The 18,914-nt window shown below is 53.0% G+C and overlaps 1 protein-coding gene across 4 annotated transcripts in view; it reads left to right on the top strand.

The window, feature by feature from the left end:
* The first annotated feature begins 2,098 nt into the window (after positions 1-2,098).
* LOC138754648 (PHD finger protein 1-like) overlaps positions 2,099-18,914 on the top strand; it is a 32,312-nt gene continuing 15,496 nt past the window's right edge. The window contains exons 1-5 of one of the 4 annotated variants that reach the window (XM_069919223.1): positions 2,099-2,179; positions 5,916-6,118; positions 10,563-10,644; positions 12,139-12,234; positions 15,882-15,979. In XM_069919223.1, coding sequence (XP_069775324.1) covers positions 5,951-6,118; positions 10,563-10,644; positions 12,139-12,234; positions 15,882-15,979 — 444 coding nt within the window. In that variant the 5' untranslated portion in view covers positions 2,099-2,179; positions 5,916-5,950. The other 3 variants (XM_069919221.1, XM_069919222.1, XM_069919224.1) reach the window with 3 other exon arrangements.

The following is an 18,914-nucleotide window of genomic DNA, read 5'->3' as shown; positions in this document are numbered from 1 at the left end:
TCCACCATCAGGGTCCTCCACAACAAACTCAATCAAGGACTCATTTAAGAATTATTTCAAATTCCTGGGTGTCAACATCTCCATGGATCTGTCCTGGAGCCTCCATGTTGAGGCAATCATGAAGAAGGCTTCCCAGCGGCTAGACTTCGTGAGAAGTTTGAGGAGATTCGATGTGTCATCAAAAACTCTTGAAAATTTGTACAGGTGTCCCATGGAGAGCATCCCGTTCAGTAGCATCACTGTCTGGTACGGAGATGCCAATGGACAGGACAAGAAAAACTCCAGAGGGGTTATTAACTTGCCCTGCAACATCACGGGCACCAGACCCCACTCCATTGAGGACGTGTCTTAAAAAGCAGCCTCCATCCTCAAGGACCCCCACCACCCTGGCGTGCCTTCTTCACTCTGCTACCATCGGGGAAAAGTATGGAGCCTGAAGATGAGCGCACAGTGGCACAAGGACGGCTTCTTCCTTCCGCCATCAGATTCCTGAATGGACAATGAACCCGACATGGCCTCAGTTTGACTTGTTCTTTTTCTTGCCGTCTTATTTATTTTGAAATGTGGTTTATAGACAGGCTTGCACTGGCCCAAACAAATAAATTTCATGACCTGTCATGATGATAAATTCTGATTTTGAACTTTTGCTGTTTTTATTTCTCTCTGTATTACACTAGAACATTGTACAGGCCTTTCAGCCCATAATGTTGTGCTGACCCAAATATTCCTTAATAAAAGTACTAAGCCTCCTTACCTCGTAACCTTTTGTTCCTTCCATCCATTTAAGTCTTTTAAATGCCCCTAATGTTCCAGCCTCCACCACCATCCCCTGGCAAGGCATTCCAGGCCCCCATGACTCTCTGTAAAAAAAACATACCCCTGACGTCTCCCCTAAACATCCCTCCCTTCACTTTGTACAGACGTCCTCTGGTGTTTGCACCTTATCTACGCCTCTCAGAATTCTGCTATGCTCCAAAGTGAAAAGCCTAGCTCTACTAATCTTGCCTCAGAGACATATTTTCCAATCCAATTAGTTTATTTTCAGTTCTTTGTTTACATGTGTACAGATTCTTTTTGCACTGCCAATAAGAGATAATTCTGCTTGGCCTGAAGGAATCTCAGGGTCGTATGTGATGTCATATTCTGGATATAAATCTGAACTTTGAACTATTACGTGGTATTTTGCTTTTGGAAATTCCCAGTGCGTCAGTCAGTTTCTGTGGGGAGAGGAACCCGGACCCCCAATGCCTGGTCAGTGACCTGACTTTGCCATCACTGTCCCTGGGATCTTGGTGTTTGTGAAGGAGGGGGTATATACACTCCCAGAGGTAAAAACACAATGCTGGAGAAACTCAGCAGGTCAAAGTGTTCTTTATAGAGCAAAGATTAAAAAAAAAACTTAATCAATGTTTTGGGCTTGAGGCCTTCAGTTCATCACAGTTCTGTCCCTTTATCTTTGCTGCACACAGGACAACTGTTTGACCTGCTGAGTTTCTCCAGCACTGTTTTTACTTCCAGCATGGTTCACTCTTTCTATCCCCCGAGACTGTATCCCCAGTCTCAGCAAGGTCTCTGCCTTCCACACAGGGTGAACTTCGGTGGGCATGTCGTTGCGGTTTGTGTTTTGGTTTTGTGCATCAGGTTGTCATCACAGACAACCCCGAGATTCTTTTTCTGTGGGCGCAGCAGAATTCCCACTTACTGGTAAAGATAAAATGTAAATTTTGTGTAAATGTAAACGAACTGCAATGCAGAGAGACTAAAATCAATAAAATGTCTGAAACGAGCTCCTGATTGAGTTTGTCGTTGAGGAGTGTGAGGGTGGAGAGGGGAGCAGCTGTTCTGAACCTGGTGGGTGCGGGTCTTGTGGCCCCGACACCTCTTTCGTGATGGCAGCAGCGAGAAGAGAGCGGGTGGGGGTCCCTGATGATCGCTCTGACTGGAGATCCCTGTAGATGTTCTCCACGTTGGGGAGGGGTTTTGTCCTGACTGCGTCCACTCCCTTTTGCAGCGCTTAACGCTCGGGGCATTGGCGTCCCTGTCCCAGTCCGTCTGGACCCGTCCACAATCTGACCCCCCTCCCCTATCAGGTTCCAACCCAAGCCTCTGCCTGGTTGAAACCCACCTCCTCCGCAATTAACCCTGTTTTCTCCTGGGCGCGATGACCTTTGCAGGGAAGGTGCGTGCACTTGGAACGAAGGCGTGGCGATGCCAGTCCCTGCAAGGAGCTGGCACCCACCGGCCGGGCTGCTGGTTCAAGGCCGGACTCGGCCAGGCTGCGGCCGTCCCTGTCCGCGCACACACGGAGGGACCGGCAACCCCCCCGGCCCGAAACGGGAGCGGCAGCCCCTGCGTCACAGGAAGATGGCGACTGGTAGTGTGGGTGGGGACGTGTGTGGCGTTCTGTCATCGTAGTTCCCGGGCCAGCGAAGGGGGGTGGGGGAGAGACGCGCTGCGGCAGGTGAGTGTGGCCGGGCAGGCAGGGTGGGCGCCCACCCCTCACGGGGCAAGGCAGCCTGGTTCCCCCATCCCTCACGGGGCAAGGCAGCCTGCTTCCCCCACCCCTCACCGTGCATTCGGGCCGGGCTCTCCCAACGCCCCCCCCCCACCCCCCTCACTCCGGGCCGGGCTCTCCCCGCGCCCCCCGCTCTTCCGGGTTGAGTCGCATCGCATCTGTCTCAATGATGTGTTCAAAACATAAACGCTGCCGAAACAGCAGGTTAGAGGGCGTTGTTTCCAGGACGCAGAGGCAGCGTCTCGGCCTTCGGCCCCTCAAGGACTGCTACCCTCATTTAGGGGTGAAGCCCGAAACGCTGGCGATTCCTCGGGAAAGTTTCACGTTGGGTTTCTCCTTCTGCAGACTTTTCGTCCTTTTACTTCTGGGTTATTTCCACCCCCTCCCCATCCCCCTCGGCACCCCTCCCCTTCCCCCTCGGCCCCCCTCCCATTCCCCCTCGGCCCCCCTCCCCTTCCCCCTCGGCCCCCCTCCCCTTCCCCCTCGGCCCCCCTCCCCTTCCCCCTCGGCCCCCCTCCCCTTCCCCCTCGGCCCCCCTCCCCTTCCCCCTCGGCCCCCCTCCCCTTCCCCCTCGGCCACCCTCACCTCCAACCCTCCCTCCCCGCCCCCTCACTCCCCCTCCCCCCCCCCCTCCCCCCCTCCCCCTCCCCCCCTTGCCCTCCCCTACCCACCCCTCCCCCCCTCCCCCTCCGCCCCGGCCCTCCCCTACCCCCTCAGCCCCCCTCCCCTCCGCCCCCGGCCCCCCTCCGCCCCGGCCCCCCTCCGCCCCCGGCCCCCCTCCCCTCCGCCCCCGGCCCCCTCCCCTCCGCCCCCGGCCCCCCTCCGCCCCCGCCCCCCCTCCCCTCCGCCCCCGGCCCCCCTCCCCTCCGCCCCCGGCCCCCCCCCTCCCCTCCGCCCCGGCCCCCCTCCGCCCCCGGCCCCCCTCCGCCCCCGGCCCCCCTCCCCTCCGCCCCCGGCCCCCCTCCCCTCCGCCCCCGGCCCCCCCTCCCCTCCGCCCCTGGCCCCCCTCCCCTCCGCCCCGGCCCCCCTCCCTCCGCCCCCGGCCCCCCTCCCCTCCGCCCCCCGGCCCCCCCTCCCCCTCCGCCCCCGGCCCCCCTCCCCTCCGCCCCCGGCCCCCCTCCCCTCCCCCTCGGCCCCCCCCTCCCCTCCCCCCTCGGCCCCCCTCCACCCTCCCCCCCTCCCCCCTCGGCCCCCTCCCCCCTCGCCCCCTCCCCCCTCGGCCCCCCTCCCCCCTCGGCCCTCGGCCCCCCCCTCCCCCTCGGCCCCCTGCCCTTCCCCCTTGGCCACCCTCACCTCCACCCCTCCCTCCACCCGGCCCCCCTCACCTTCCCCTCCCCTACCCCCCTCCCCTCCCCCCCTTGGCCCTCCCTACCCCCTCGGCCCCCTCCCCTCCGCCCCCGGCCCCCCTCCCCTCGGCCCCCAGCCCCCCCTCCCCTCCCCTCCCCCCTCGGCCCCCCCCTCCCCTCCCCTCGGCCCCCCTCCCCTCCCCTTCCCCCTCGGCCCCCCCTCCCCTCCCCTCCCCTTCCCCCTCGGCCCCCCCCTCCCCTCCCCTCCCCTTCCCCCTCGGCCCCCCCCCTCGGCTCCCCTCCCCCTCGGCCCCCCCCTCCCCTCCCCTGCCCGTTGGAAGCTGGTGTCAGAGGACAGTGGTGCAGATGATAGAACCTGGGTTCGTTACTTGCCTTCACGCTGTTTTGTGGAGTCCACAGGCTCTTCCTGTGATGGTGTGGGTTCCTCGACACCCACACTTTGGGCTCCAGTTTCCTCCCAAGTCGTGTGAGCCACTGTAAATAGTCACCAATGTGTGTGTGTGAGGTGTCGAATCCGCGGGGGCTGGGGGGGGGGGATTTGAAGGTTGAAGATGGCAGTGGTGTATTGGGTGAGTGATGGCCAGCACAGTCTCAATGGCCAAAAGGCCTGTTTCTGGGCTGTGTGACGACGCGACTCCAGGAACTGAAAGTGGATGAGGGCGCAGACCAGGTCCCGGTGTCGAAGTGAGGCCCATCATCGGGATCCACGGGTCAGGCACTCTTGTGACTGAGGGCTTGTGACCAGTGGGAGTTGCGTCGCTTTGCCTTTTGCCATATATATTAATGGCTTGGATCTAGATCTGGGAGGTGGTTAAGTTTGGAGACGATGCAGAAATTGGCAGAGAGGTTGACTGAGGAGCGATGCTTCGACTGCAGGAAGATGCAGATGGATGGGAAATGAGAACAGGAATCTTAATCCAGATAAAGTGCAGCCAGTAACAAGGCCAGGGCAGATGATCAATGGGAGGATCGTGGCTGGGGTGGGGGAACGGAGAGGGTGGATGCACAGGGCAGATCTGCTGCTGCCATCAGGGAAGAGGTCTCGGTGCCACAAGACCCACACCACCAGGTTCAGGAACAGCTGCTCCCCCTCCACTATCAGACCCCTCAATGACAAACTCAATCAGGGACTCCATTAAGGACTCTTGTGCATTTTATTGATTTTTTTTGTTATTCTCTCTGTATTGCACAGTCAGTTTGTATACATCTCTTTATTTGTTGACATGTGTATGCTGTGTACAGTTTTTTTTGCACTGCAATAAGTATCAATTCTGCCTGGCCCAAAGGGAAAAGAATCTCAGGGTTGTATGTGATGTTGTGCACATCCTCTGACAAAAAATTTGAAATCTAGTTGGGTCCAACTTCTCCGTGCCGACCAAGACAGCCCATGTGAATGCATTTGTCTCACATCCATCTCAGCCTTCCCTATCATTAATAGAACTTGGAACACAACAGCCCAGTACAGCCCCTTCGACCATCGATGTCGTGCCAACCCGTATATTCCTTTATTTTAAAAAATACTAAACCCTCCCTACCCCGTAACCCTCTATTTCTCTTCCATCCACGTGTCTGTCTCTCTTAAAATGCCCCCTAATATTCCAGCCTCCACCAGCACCCCTGGCAAAGCATTCCAGGCCCCCACAACACTGTATAAAAAAAAAACGTATTCCTGATGCCTCGCCTAAACTTCTCTCCCTTTGCTTTATACAGACGTCCTCTGGTATTTGCTATTCCTGCCCTGGGAAACAGGTGCTCGCCGTTCACCCTATCTATGCTTCTCAGAATCTTGTAGACCTCTTTAAAGTCTCCTCTCATCCTTCTACACTCCAGAGAGAAAAGTCCCAGCTATGCTAATCTGGCCTCATGAGACATATTTCCCAATCCAGGCAACGTCCTGGTGAATTTCCTCTGCCCCCTCTCCACAGCTTCCACATCTTTCTGTAGAGGTGACCAGAACTGAACACAATACTCTCAGTGAGTGAAATCCATTCTTCCTCCCTCCTGTGTTCTGATGCTCTCTCTCTCTCTCTCCTCTCTCTCTCTCTCTCTCTCTCTCTCTCTCTCTCTCTCTCTCTCTCTTTTTCTCTCCCCAGCTAACATCCCTGCCCTTGGACTCCGCCAGAGGACTATGGAGTACAAGGTCCCAGTGAGAACGGTGAAGAGGAACTCCATGGCGCCGGCTGGCAGGCGGAGAGCCCGGCCTGGTCCCTCGAGGGCCTGGCCTCGCCTCTGGCAGGGGCAGGATGTGCTGGCCCGCTGGAGTGACGGCCTGCTGTACCTGGGGAAGATACGAAAGGTAGGTCCTACCTGGCAGCCGGGGCAGGATGGGGATGGACCCTCCTGGGACTGACTCCCTGCCCCATTCCTCAGGTGCAAGGGCAAAGGTAGAGGGAATCGGGTGGCAGGTGACCAAGGGAGGTCACTCGGTGGCCGTGTTTCCACGTAGAGGAGGAGAACTTGGGAATGTGGGGCACGTGAGCAAACTGAGGCTAAAAGATCAGAAGGATTGGTCAGATTTCAATCCGGATAAGCGCAAGGTAATGCATTTTAGTTCAAACCAGAGGGGTGAGGACAGGGTTAATGGTCCTTGGGGGACCTTGAGGTCTAAATCCATACATTTCTGAAGGTCACTTTGCAGGTTGATAGGATAGTTAAAAAGGCCTGTGAGACACTGGGCTTCATTAGTCAGGGGATTGAGTTCTGGAGTCGAGAGGCAACTCTCCAAATCTCTGGTGAGACCACACTTGGAGTATTGTGTTCAGTTCTGGTCATCTCATTATAGGAAGGATGTGGAAGCTGTGGAGAGGGGATTGACCAGGATGTTGCCTGAATGGGAGAATGTGTCTCATGAGGCAAGGTTAACAGAGCAAGGTTTGGAGTGAAGAAGGGTAAAAGGTGGTTTAATCGAGGTCAACAAGATTCTGAAAGGCGTAGGTAGGGTGGACAGCCAGCACCTGTTTCCCAAGGCAGGAGTAGCAAACACCAGAGGACGTCTGTACAAAGGTAAGGGAGGGAAGTTTAAGGGAGATGTCAGGGGTATGTTTTTTACACAGAGAATTGTGTTGGAGGCTGAACATTGTGGACGTTTAAGAGACTTTTAGACACATGGATGGAAGAAAAATAGAGGGTTATGGGTAGGGGGGGTTTGTTTTTTATTAATAGGATATATGGGACGGCACAGCATCGAGGGCCAAAGGGCCTGGACTGTCCTGTAATGTTCTGTGTTCGAATTTGGAGTCTGTCATCTGGGCAGTTGGAGCAGGCACTTCAACATTTATTGTCCTGTGCACAAGTACAAGGCACACATTTACTGGAATTCCTACCAGCTGCAGTCACGTAGGTCTGTAAACTGCACCAGCAAACAATCAGTATGAATTACTTTTCCACACGTGAAGAAAATTATCTAACGAGATATACAAGCATTCACAGTTGCAGTTAATGCCAAGTAATGTCAGGAGAAAAAGACCTTCAACCCATTCTGCCTGTGCTGACCAAATGTCCCACCCTACACTAGACCCTCCTGCCTGTGTTTCCCCCACATCCCTCTAAACCCGTCCTGTCCATGGATCCATCGAAATGTCCCACCCACCCCCGGTCCCACCCACATCCCTCTAAACCCGTCCTGTCCATGGATCCATCCAAATGTTTTGTTAAGGTTGCAATAGTACCTGCCTTAACCCCATCTTCCAGCAACCTGTTTCCACACACGCACCATCCTCTGTAAAAACAGTTACCCCTCAGGTTCCTGTTAAACCCCCGCCCCCCCCCCCACCCCACAGACACACTGCATCTGGTTCCTGATTTTCCCCACTCTGGGCAAAAGACTGTGCGTTTACCCATCTCCTGATTTTGAAACACCTCCTGCACTCCAAGGAATGAAGCCCTCCTCAACCTTTCCCTCTCGCTCAGATCACGAGTCAAGGCAAGATCTTCAAATCTCTGCACCATCTCCAATTTGATCCTGTTGCACGGAAACGAAAACAGAACATGATACTCCAAATGAAACCACACCAGCATCTTGTACACATAGAACCACAGAACATTGCAGTGCAGTCCACAGGCCCTTCAGCCCTTCTGGTCTGTGCCAACTATTACTCTGCCAAGTCCCACTGACCTGCTCCCCGGACCAAATCCCTCCGTACCCCTCCCATCCAAATTCATCTTCACTGTTAAAACTTAGCCTGCATTCACCACCTTAGCTCATTCCACACTCCCACCATTCTCTGTGTGAAGAAGTTCCCCTAAACTTTTCCCTTTCACCCTTAACCCACACCCTCTGGTTTGTATCTCACCCACCCTCAGTGGAAAAAAAACCGACCTACATTTACTCTGTCGATCCCCCTCATAATTTTAAATCTCACCTCATTCTTCTCTGGTCCAGGGAATAAAGTCCTAATCTTGAACATAAAACACTACAGCACAGTACAGGGCCTTCGGCCCTTGATGTTATGCCGGCCCAAATTTTTCTACCAATAAAAAAAACTCACCCCTCCCCACCCCATAACCTTCTATTTTCCTTCCATCCATTGGTCTGTCTAAGAGTCTCTTAAATGCCCCCAATGTCCCAGCCTTCACCACCACCACCCCTGGCAATGCATTCCAGGCCCCCACAACTCACTGTGTAAATAAAAAACACAACTTACCCTTGATGTCTCCCCTAATCTTCCCTCCCTTCACTTTGTACAGACGTCCTCTGTTATTTTCAACTCCTGCCGTGGGAAAAAGGCTCTGTCCGTCCACCTTATCCACGGCTCTCAGAATCTTGGAGACTTTTATTAAGTCTCCTCTCATCCTTCTTCGCTCCAGAGAGAAAAGCCCCAGCTCTGCTAACCTTGTCTCGTAAGACTTATTTTCCAATCCAGGCAACATTTTGGTGAATCTCCTCTGCACCCTCTCCGTAGCTTCCACATCCTTCCTGTAATGAGGTGACCAGAATTGAACACAATTCTGGTCTCACCAGAGATTTGTAGAGTTGCAACGTGACCTCGCGACTCTAGAACTCAATCCCCCAACGATTGAAGCCCAGCATCCCAATGGCCTTCTTAACTATCCTATTAACCTGTGCGGTGACCTTGAGGGATGTATGGATTTGGATCCCAAGTTCCCTCTGTTCATCCACACTCCTTAGTAACCGATCATTAACCCTGTCCTCAGCCATCTGGTTTGTCCTTCCAAAAATGCATCACCTGTTTAACCTTTCCCTGCAACTCAATTCCTGAAGTTCTGGCAACATCCTAGTAAATCTTCTCTACAATTTTATTGATCTCTTTCCTGTCGTTAGGTGACCAAAAGTGCACACAATTCTCCAAATTTGACCTAACCAATGTCTTCCACGGTGTTTCCATCCCAACTCCTGTACTCAACACTTTGATTTCAGAAGGCCAACATGCCAGTTTCTGTGGTCAATATTCTGACCTAGGATGTGTCATAGTAATGTGGTCAGTTGGTTGTGTGTGGATGAATTTATTGACCTACCCATTGTACAACATACATGTGCACCTGAAACCTTTCTTCGGCCGCAATAGTAGACTTTCTCGAATTAAAAAGAATCAATAAATACAAAATATTCAGTTATTCTAGTGCAAAAAAAATTACTTGGCTGGGGTAGGGTCAGCGTAGTAGTTAGTGCAACAGCCTAACCAGGGTTCGAATCCCGCACTGTGTGTAAGGAGTTTGTATGTTCTCCCCATATCTGTGTGGGTTTTCCCCGGGGGCTCTGGTTTCCTCCCACTGTTTGAACCGTACTGGGGGGGGGGGGGGGGGGGCTTGTATGTTAATTGGGTATATTATTTGGGTGGCACGGGCTCGAGGGTTGGAAGGGCCTGAATTTAAATTTGCACTAATGCAGACTGTCCTTTCATGGTGTCCAAGCAGACCACGTTTCGGGTGGGGGGGAGCTGCAAGATCCTGATAACCGTTGGGGAGGTACTGGTCTTCGTGCTCTGTACCTTTAGCCTGAAGGTCACAGCGAGAAGAGGTTGTGACTGGGGGGAGGAGAGGATGGGGGACTGTGGTGGCCGGGAGGTCAGTGCCCACAATGGACATAGCTCAGAATACACGTGGGAGGTAGAATCGAGTGGTGCCTCACAGCGCTACCAGCAGACAGTGCTGCTTGATGGTCCTAGGTTGGGCTGCAGCTCATTGCCACGTGGTCAGGTGGGTCGAGACGTTGCTTCCCAGCTCCAGAGACCCGTGTTTGATCCCGACCCCTGGCACTGTGGAGTTTGCACGCTCTCCTGTCTGTCTTGGGCAAGGAGGGGAAATCTGGGCCCTCTGATCTTGGAGGCGAATGGTGTTGGTACAACAGATCCTCAAATTTGGGCTAAAGATTTATTTTTTTTTAAAATTCAGACATACAGCACATTAATAGACCCTTCCAGTCCACGAGCCCGTTCTGCCCAATTACACCCAATTAATCTACAAACCCTGGTACGTTTTGAAGGAATCTGGAGCCCCCGGGGAAAACCCACGCAGACGTGAGGAGGAACATACAAACTCCATACAGACGGCGCCAGATTCAAACTGTAACAGCATCACGCTAGCTATAGCCGCTTCTTGCAAGACAAAATTGCTGGGATCATAGAGATTGGCGCTTGGCAGGAGAGGTGGGTGGGAAAAGCTCGGGGGTGGGCCTTAGTGAGTGTGTTCGGGATGGAGGCTGTCTGTCTGCCATGGGAAGTTCATGTGTGGATGTTCCTGCAGCTGGGGTAACGCTCTGACTCGTGGCTTCCCCTCTGCAGGTTGACCGATGGAAACAGAGTTGCTTTGTGTGCTTTGAGGACAATTCAAAGTTCTGGGAGCTGTGGAAGGACATCTATCCCCGTGAGTATTTGCTCAGGTCAGACCCTTCCTTTCCGGCCCTTCCCAGGGATTCACTGCCCTCTGTGGGATGACATTTCCATACACCTCAGCTTTTGGGACCTGTCCCTTGAGACTCCAACCAGTGGAAACATCTCTTCATTCACTGTCCCGTCCCCGATGGGTCTTGTACCCTTCAGTCAGGTCCAAGCTTTGTTCTCCCAAGCTCCAGAGAAAATAAAAGAGGAGCAGGAAAGTTTGCGGATGCTGTGATTGCCATAAAAACACGGCCGGTCTTGCAGCGTCCAGAAGAAGTAAAGATGCAAGTTTCAGCTCTGAGGTCGCTTCAAGCAATAAGCAGTTCCCCATCCCCTTCTACTGCTGACGTGTCTGTCCACGCACTGCCCGACTGAGACCATCCGAAATTCAAGGAACAAACCTCATCTTCCAGCCAGATGGCACTAACTTCGACTTCTCCCGTTTCTATTAGGACTGCCAACCCCCCCCACCCCATCTCCTTTCCTCTAGTTCTCTCTATCTCTCTCTCCCCCTCTCCCTCCCCCCACTTTCCTTTTCCCTCTGTCTCCTTTCACGGAGCCAAAATCAATTCTCACCTTTCCTCTTGTATCCAGACGACACTTTTTGTTGGTCTGGACCCCTCCCCCCCCCATTCTTCCCCCTTTCTCTCCCCAGTCTTTATTCAGACACCTGCCTGCTTTTCACTTGTACCTTGAAGAAGGCCTCAGACCTGAAACACCGTTAATATCTTTACCTCCTGTGGACGCTGCAAGACGGGGCTGAGTTCCTCCAGTGTTTCTTTAGGTTTTTTTTAAAGGGCTGGCCCCTTATCATTTGAGACTCCAGATAGTGGGCATGTCTCCACATCCGCTGCCCTATTCCTACGGATCTTGGAGCCTTCATTGAGGTCCATGCATTGTTCTTCTGAATTCTACAAGCCCAGCCTGATCATCGCCTCTTGCTCGTCCCAGGGATTAACCTGGTGGATCTTCAGACTCCCTCCGGTCTCACTGACCTCCCTCAGGTAACCATAGGATGGCCCATAATGGTCCTCAGAAGCTCCTTCTACTTATTGGAACCCTGACTCTGTCCTAACGTGCCCAACCGAGAAACCTGAGGGAGGGTTGTGCACCCAGCCCCGCTGGGGTCACTCTGTGATATTTTCACTCTTTCCCCCCCCCCTACTCCCGTAACCAGGCATTTCTGCTGTAACCACAGAGCCCAGCCTTTGTGATCGAGTGAGTTTGCCGCTTGTTCTCGACTGTGACAGACTCCAGCTTGTTAGCCCCCCTCCCCAGTCATCAGCTGTTACAGAGCCAGCCACTCGGGTTCAAACCCACCACTGTCTGTGGGTAGTTTGCACGTTCTGCCCGTAACTACGTGGGTTTCCTCCCACGTTCCAAACGCGTGCAGGGTTGGTGGAATAGGGTTTGGGCCCTGAAGGGCCTGTCACCCTGCACTATCTCACCCCCTCGTGACATCTGGCTGTTTCGATTCCAGCGGCGCTTCCCGGCTCCGAGCACGTGTGCTGTCTCTGTGGTGAAGACACCTCCGGCCACAGCAACCTGATTGTCACTTGTGTGAAATGCAAACAAGGTGAGCGTTCACAGCAGCGTTCCTCTACTGATCGGTCCTAGTGTGGGGCGGCGCAGTTAATGCAGCACCAGTGACCAGGTTCAAATCCCGCACTGTCTCTAAGGAGTTTGCACGTTCTCCTCCGTGTCTGTTCCCCCGGGGGCTCCGGTTTCCTCCCACTGTTCAAAACATACTGGGGGTTGTAGGTTAATTAGGTGTAATTGGGTGGCATGAATTCGTGGGCCAAAATGACCTGTTACTGCGCTATATCTTGCATTTAAATTAAATCTTCTCACCTCGGATTTTGCACACGAGCTTCTTGAGAGGTGATCTCATTGAAGCAACCAATTACTCATGGGGTGCAGGGCTGATACTTCCCCAAATGGGCTCCAAAACCACGGCACCCCTGCATAAAATGAGGAATTGGCCATAGTGGACAGAGATGAAATGAATTTGCCGAAGACACCACAGTCTTTGGCAGAATTACAGACGGCAGCGAGGAGGCAAACAGGAGGGAGAGAGATCAGCTCGCTGAATGGTGTTACGATAACAACCTGGTGCCCAACGATAGTAAAACCAAGGAGCTGATTGTAGGCTTCAGGAGGAAGTCAGGGCAACAAGACCCAGTCCTTATTGAGGGCTCAGCAGGGGAGGAGGTCAACACTTCAAATTCCTGCGGGGCAACATCTCCGAGGATCTGTCCTGGAGCCTCCACGTCAATGCAGTCACGAAGGAGGCTTGCCAGCGACTAGACTTTGTGAGGTGTCTGAGGAGATTCGGTCTGTTAAAGAAGACTCTTGCAAATTTCTACAGATGTTCCGTTGAGAGCATTCTGGCTGGTTCCATCACTGTCTAGTATGGAGGTGCTAACACTCAGGACAGGAACAGGCCACAGAGGGTTGTAAACTCAGCCAGAGCCATCATGGACATGTCTTCATTCCATTAAGGAGCAGTGTCTCAAGAAAGCAGCCTCTGTCCTCAAGGACCCCCACCACCCAGGCCATGCCCTCTTCTCTGCTACCATCGGGAAGGAAGTGCAGGAGCCTCAAGACGAGCACCAGCGGTACAAGGATGGCTTCTTCCCCTCTACAGCGATTCAGCTGAAACAAGCAGTCACCGACTCTGGCTTAAAAGGTGGGATCCTATCTGGGCTCCAAATGACCACAAGGAGAAACAGATATGGATACCAGACCCAGGTCTGATCAGCCTTGGCAGAGGGCATCTTGTATTTAAAAGGCTGAAACACCCAACGAAGGTGTGTCTGATACCAGATAATATTCCCTCGTGGTTATAATTGAGGTAATCGACCATACTAACTCGATGAGAGAGGATTCAGTTGTTCTCAATCTTTCTTTTCCCACTCTCATCCCAATTTAAGTAACCTCTGTGCCATCAGTGCTCTGTGATTAGTAAGGGATTGCTTAAGGTGGGATGTGGGTGGGAAGAAAAAGTTTGAAAACCATTGTTTTAATCGTCCCTCATTGACTCATTATGTACACGGTTTCAGAACTCCAAAGGAAACGGGCCAATGACCATTTTTCTCAAGCAAAATATTTCATTAGCAATTTGGTCCAGGGCAGTGGTTCTCAACTTTCCCTTCCCACCCACATCCCACCTTAAGCAACCCCTTACTAAACACAGAGTCCCGATGGCCTAGGGATTACTCAAAATGGGATGTGAGTGGAAAGAAAAGGTTGAGAACCACTAGGTTAGAAGGAATGTTGAAAACTCTTCTGGGATTTTTCCCCATTTTCGGTGATGTTTCCCCGCCCCCAGAGATTACAGGGTCAGCTGTTGGGGACAGAGATGAGTTTGGATGAATTCACCCACAGGGAGGTGAACTTCTTGGGATCTTGAAGGAGGTGGTGGGGTTTGGGGTTGGTGCAGGAGGGTGGGGTGGAGGGAGAAAGCAAGGACAAATGTTCTCTTTCTATTTCACCTTCAACCTTTCCTACACCCTCTTTCCCTGGCTTGTACTGCCTCCTGACCCCCCTCCAGTCTGTCCCAATCTCCACCCTCTCTCGCCTGTTTCCCCCCCCCCACCACCACTTCTCTCCAGCCGACCCTGACCCACCCAGCCTTCCCCATCCCTCCTGTTCCACAACCAACCTCTGCTGTTCCTCCCCCCCTCTGACCGATCTTGACCCACCCAGCCTCTCCCCTCCCCCCGATCCTCTGCACCTCTCCCACAGTTCCTCTCCACTTCTCCCACGTTCCTATCCTCCCCTATTTCCCCCCCCCCCCCACCTATGCTTTCACCCACCTATTCAAATAAATAAATAAATAAATTTTGCTTTGCAAATATGAGAGGGTCAGTGCAGGTGGTTCCTTTGGTCATTCTCACTGTCCGTGGGAAGAAGCTGGTCCTCAGCCTGGTGGGGCTGGCTCTGATTCCCCTGTATCTCTTCCCCAACGGGAGCAGATGAAAGATGCTGTGTGTGGGGTGGAAGGGGTCCTCAGTGATTTTGCGCGCCCTCTTCAGACAACAATTCCGGTAGATCACGTCGAGTTGGGGAGGGAGACCCCAGTGACCCTCTTTTCTGGTCCTGTGGATTGACATCTGATCCATTGCTCTGCAGCGACCGTACCCCACACTGTGATGAAGCCGGCCAAGATGCTCTTGATAGAGTTCCTGTAGAAGGTTGACAGGATGGTGGCCGGTAGCCTAGCCCACTTCAGTCTTGTCAGGAAGTGCAGTCTCTCATATTCCCATTCGATTCTATTTGCCCCACATTCCTATCAACAGCCTCAATATTCCACATTCCTGCTGGGGGGGGGTGGGGTAATATACAACGATTGTTTAAACCACCCACCTCCATGTCGTTGGGATGTGGGAGACCTGGGGCAAAACCCACAGAGCCAGAGAAGGAACATGCAAACTCCACACAGGCAGCGACAGAGGTCTGGATTGAGCCCTGGGTAGATTTCCAGTGTCAGATTTATTGCCAGAGTACATACACGACATCGCATATGATCCTGAGTTCCCGCGGGCCAGGCAGAATTACCACTTATTGGCAGTGTAAAAAAAATTGTACACAGCGTACACACGTAAACAAATGAAGAAATGTCAACAAACTGTGCAAAGAGGAAAAAAAAACAATAAAGTGAATAAGAATCCTTAAATGAGTCCTAATTGAGTTTGCCGTTGAGGAGTCTGATGGTGGAGGGGGAGCAGCTGTTCCTGAACCTGATGGTCTGAGTCTTGTAGCACCGATACCTCATTCCTGACGGCAGCAGTGAGAACAGAGCATATGCCGGGGGGGGGTGTGGACCCTTGATGATCACTGCTGCTCTCCGACGGCAGCATTCCCCGTAGATATTCTGGATGGTGGGGAGGGTTTTCCCTGTGATGTCCTGGGCTGTGTCCACTTTATGCTCAGGGGTATTGGTGTCCCCGTACCAGACCATGATGCAGCCGGTCAGTGCACTTTCCACCTTGGGTTTGATGCCATTGGGTGCAAGGTTGATGTTGGGATGTGTGACAGTGGCTGTTCCCCCTATCCTGCTATAACCCCTCAGTTGGAAGGTACTTCCTCTGACACTGCAGTTCTCCCTCACTGAGGGTAATGCAGGTCCAGGTGATACTGGTGCCTTGGAGGTTGCCACTCACTGCCTCGGGGTGGCTTTGAGGAGCCTCGATATGACGTGAGCTGTTCTCTCTCCATCAGGATACCACCAGGAGTGTCACGCCCCTCCAATCGAAGCTCTCGGCAGACCCCTGACTGCCTGGATTTGCCGATTGTGCATCTTTGCTGTGGCCACTAAGGTACGACTGGGGTCTCTAATCGAGCTGGGCAGTGGGACACTGAATATAGAACATTACAACACATTTCAGGCCTTCGATATTGTACCGGCCTAATATATTCGTACCAAAATAAATCTAACCCCTCCCTACCCCATAACCCTCTATTTTTCTTCCATCCATGTGTCTGTCCAAGAGTCTCTTAAATGCCCCCAATGTTCCAGCCTCCACCACCATCCCGGCAAGACTTTCCAGGCCCCCACAACTCTCTATGAAAAAAAAAAAAAAATCTTAGGCCTGACATCTCCCCTCAACTTCCCTCCTTTCACTTTGTACACACGTCCTCTGGTGATCCTGCCCTGGGAAACAGGCACTGTCCATCCACCTTATCTCTCCCTCTCAGAATCTTGTAGACCTCTATCAAGTCTCCTCTCTTCCTTCAACGGTCCAGAGAGAAAAGTCCCAGCTCTGCTAATCTGGCCTCATTAGATTTATTTTGCAATCCAGACAACATCCTGGTAAGTATCCAGGACTGAGCTTTAGCTGTGTAACCTACCAGCCCGACTTTTGTAATCTCAACCAGGAAAGGACGTACATAGTAAACGGTCAGGCACTGAGGAGTGCGGTAGGACAGAGGGATCTGGGAATACAGAGACATCATTCCCTGAAAGTGGTGTCACAGGTGGACAGGGTTGCAAAGAGAGCTTTTGGCATATTGGCCTTCATGCAGGAGTTGGGATGTTAAAGTTGTCTGAGACATTGTTGAAGCCAAATTTGGAGCATTGTGTGCAGTTTTGGTCACCGAACTGCAGGAAAGATTTCAATAAGATAGAAAGAGGGCAGAGAAGATTGAGTAGGATGTTGCCTGGACTTCAGGGACTAAGTTACAGGGAGAAGGTTAAACAGGTTCGGTGAGTGAGATACAAACCAGAGGAAATGGGTTAAGGGTGTAAGGGGAAAAGTTTAGGGGGAAATTTCTTCACACAGAGAGTGGTGGGGGTGTGGAATGAGCTGCCAGCTGAAGTGGTGAATGTGGGCTCAATTATAGCATTTAAGAAGAATTTGGACAGGGTCATGGATGGGAGGGGGAAGGATTGGGTGCAGGTCAGTGGGACTGAATAATAGTTCAGCACAGACTAGAAGGGCTAAAGGGCCTGCGCTGTAATGATCTATGGTTCTATGATCTCACCAGCAGAGCTTTTGATTTCTAGAAGCTTTGGATAATGGTCAGTTGGTGAGAACCCTAGGGAATATCTGTACCAAGAAAGAACAGGTACCCAGCTCAGATAAGTGGATCAGAGACATTTCCAAGTGTCTGTGGATTCAACCCCCATCCAGCCCAAAACATCAGTAACCCGAGCTGCGTATCCGAACCTCTTGATGTGATCAGGAACCCTGCAGCACCCTCTCGCATTCCGGTTCCAATACCCTCTTTAGCCAATCTCGAGCCAGACTCCAGCTGTCCGCACCCCAGTGTGAATCCTTCGACCACAGTCGCCAGCAGCCCACAGCCCCTCCGAGCCCCTCCCACAGCCATCCCGTGGGTTGTCTCCTCTGCTTCTCCTTCTCAGGCAAGGGAGGTCACCCTGTTTCCTGGTGCCCTGCATCAGTCCTCCACTTCCTCAGAGCCTCCAACCCCTCGTGACTGCTGGCGATCAAAGGCGCCACTATCTTTGGCCCAGACCCATCCCCCAGTCACAGTATCCTTAAAACCACCGTCAGCTCCTTTAACAGGCCGTTTAAAACCTGTATGGACTGGGTGGTTGGACCCCATGGTGGAGCACCGTGTCTCTGCTCCCCGCTCTCCCAGGGTCCACACCAGTGGCAGTGCCAACTTTTCTCAGCACCGGTCAGGTCCCAAGGGTGCCAGACCAGAGTTCTGAGCTGCTCTGCAGGTATCTCATGCGAGGCGACCACCCGTGGACAGGCCCTGAACTTGATCAAGCCGTGCAGGGCACTACAAGGCAGCTGAGAGCCACACACGGTTGGTTGTGTCAAGGCGCCACCTGACAACCACCTGGATGGGAAGGAATCTGTGGACATCTCGGAGAAATGAGAGGGAGACGCCTCCCCTGGTTCTCCTTCAAATCCCCTCACCCCCTACATCATCTCTGGTGAGACCACACTTGGAGTATTGTGTTCAGTTCTGGTCACCTCATTGCGGGAAGGATGTGGAAGCTCTGGAGAAGGGGCAGAGGAGATTCACCAGGATGTTGCCTGGATTGGATAATAAATTTTATGAGGCAAGGTTAGCAGAGTTGGGACATTTCTCTCTGGAACGAAGAAGGATGAGAGGAGACTTGATAGATGTCGACAAGATGATCAGAAGTGTAGATAAGGTGGACAGCCAGCCCCTGTTTCCCAGGCCAGGATCAGCAAACACCAGATGACGTCTGTACAAAGTGAAGGGAGGGAAGTTTAGGGGAGACGTAAGGGGTAAGTTTTTTTACACAGAGAGTTGTGGGGGCCTGGAATGCCTCGCCGGGGACGGTAGTGGAGGCTGGGACATTAGGGGCATTTAAGAGACTCTCATACGGGCCCATGAATGGAAGGAAAAGGTAGTAGATCGTTGTGAGGTAGGAAGGCTTTATTTTTAAACAATATATGGGTTGGCACAACATTGTGGGCTGAAGGGCCTGTACTGTGCTTTAGTGTTCTATGATCTATTATCCACACACGTTCGAGGGAGAAGTGACAGCAGCCAGTCACGGGTTATTGGGACGATTCTGGAGCGGGCAGGGGAGAAGTGGGGGGTTCAAACTCCACGCAGACATCCGAAGGCGAGGATCGGACCCTGGTCTCTGTGCCATCGTGTCACCTGTAAACCCTTGGGGAATGAAGGAGGAAGGGTCCGGTGTGGGTTTCATTGACTGCTGGGGATTTCATGACGGACACGGGGGGTGGGGTAACCGGCAGCATGCATAGTGTCTGTAATAAACCTCACGGGGGTGTGTGTGTG

This window comes from Narcine bancroftii, chromosome 2, assembly GCF_036971445.1.
Source record: "Narcine bancroftii isolate sNarBan1 chromosome 2, sNarBan1.hap1, whole genome shotgun sequence".
Classification (NCBI taxonomy): domain Eukaryota; kingdom Metazoa; phylum Chordata; class Chondrichthyes; order Torpediniformes; family Narcinidae; genus Narcine; species Narcine bancroftii.
The sequence above is the reverse complement of the archived record's forward strand: the minus strand, read 5'-3'. Positions and strand labels throughout refer to the sequence as shown.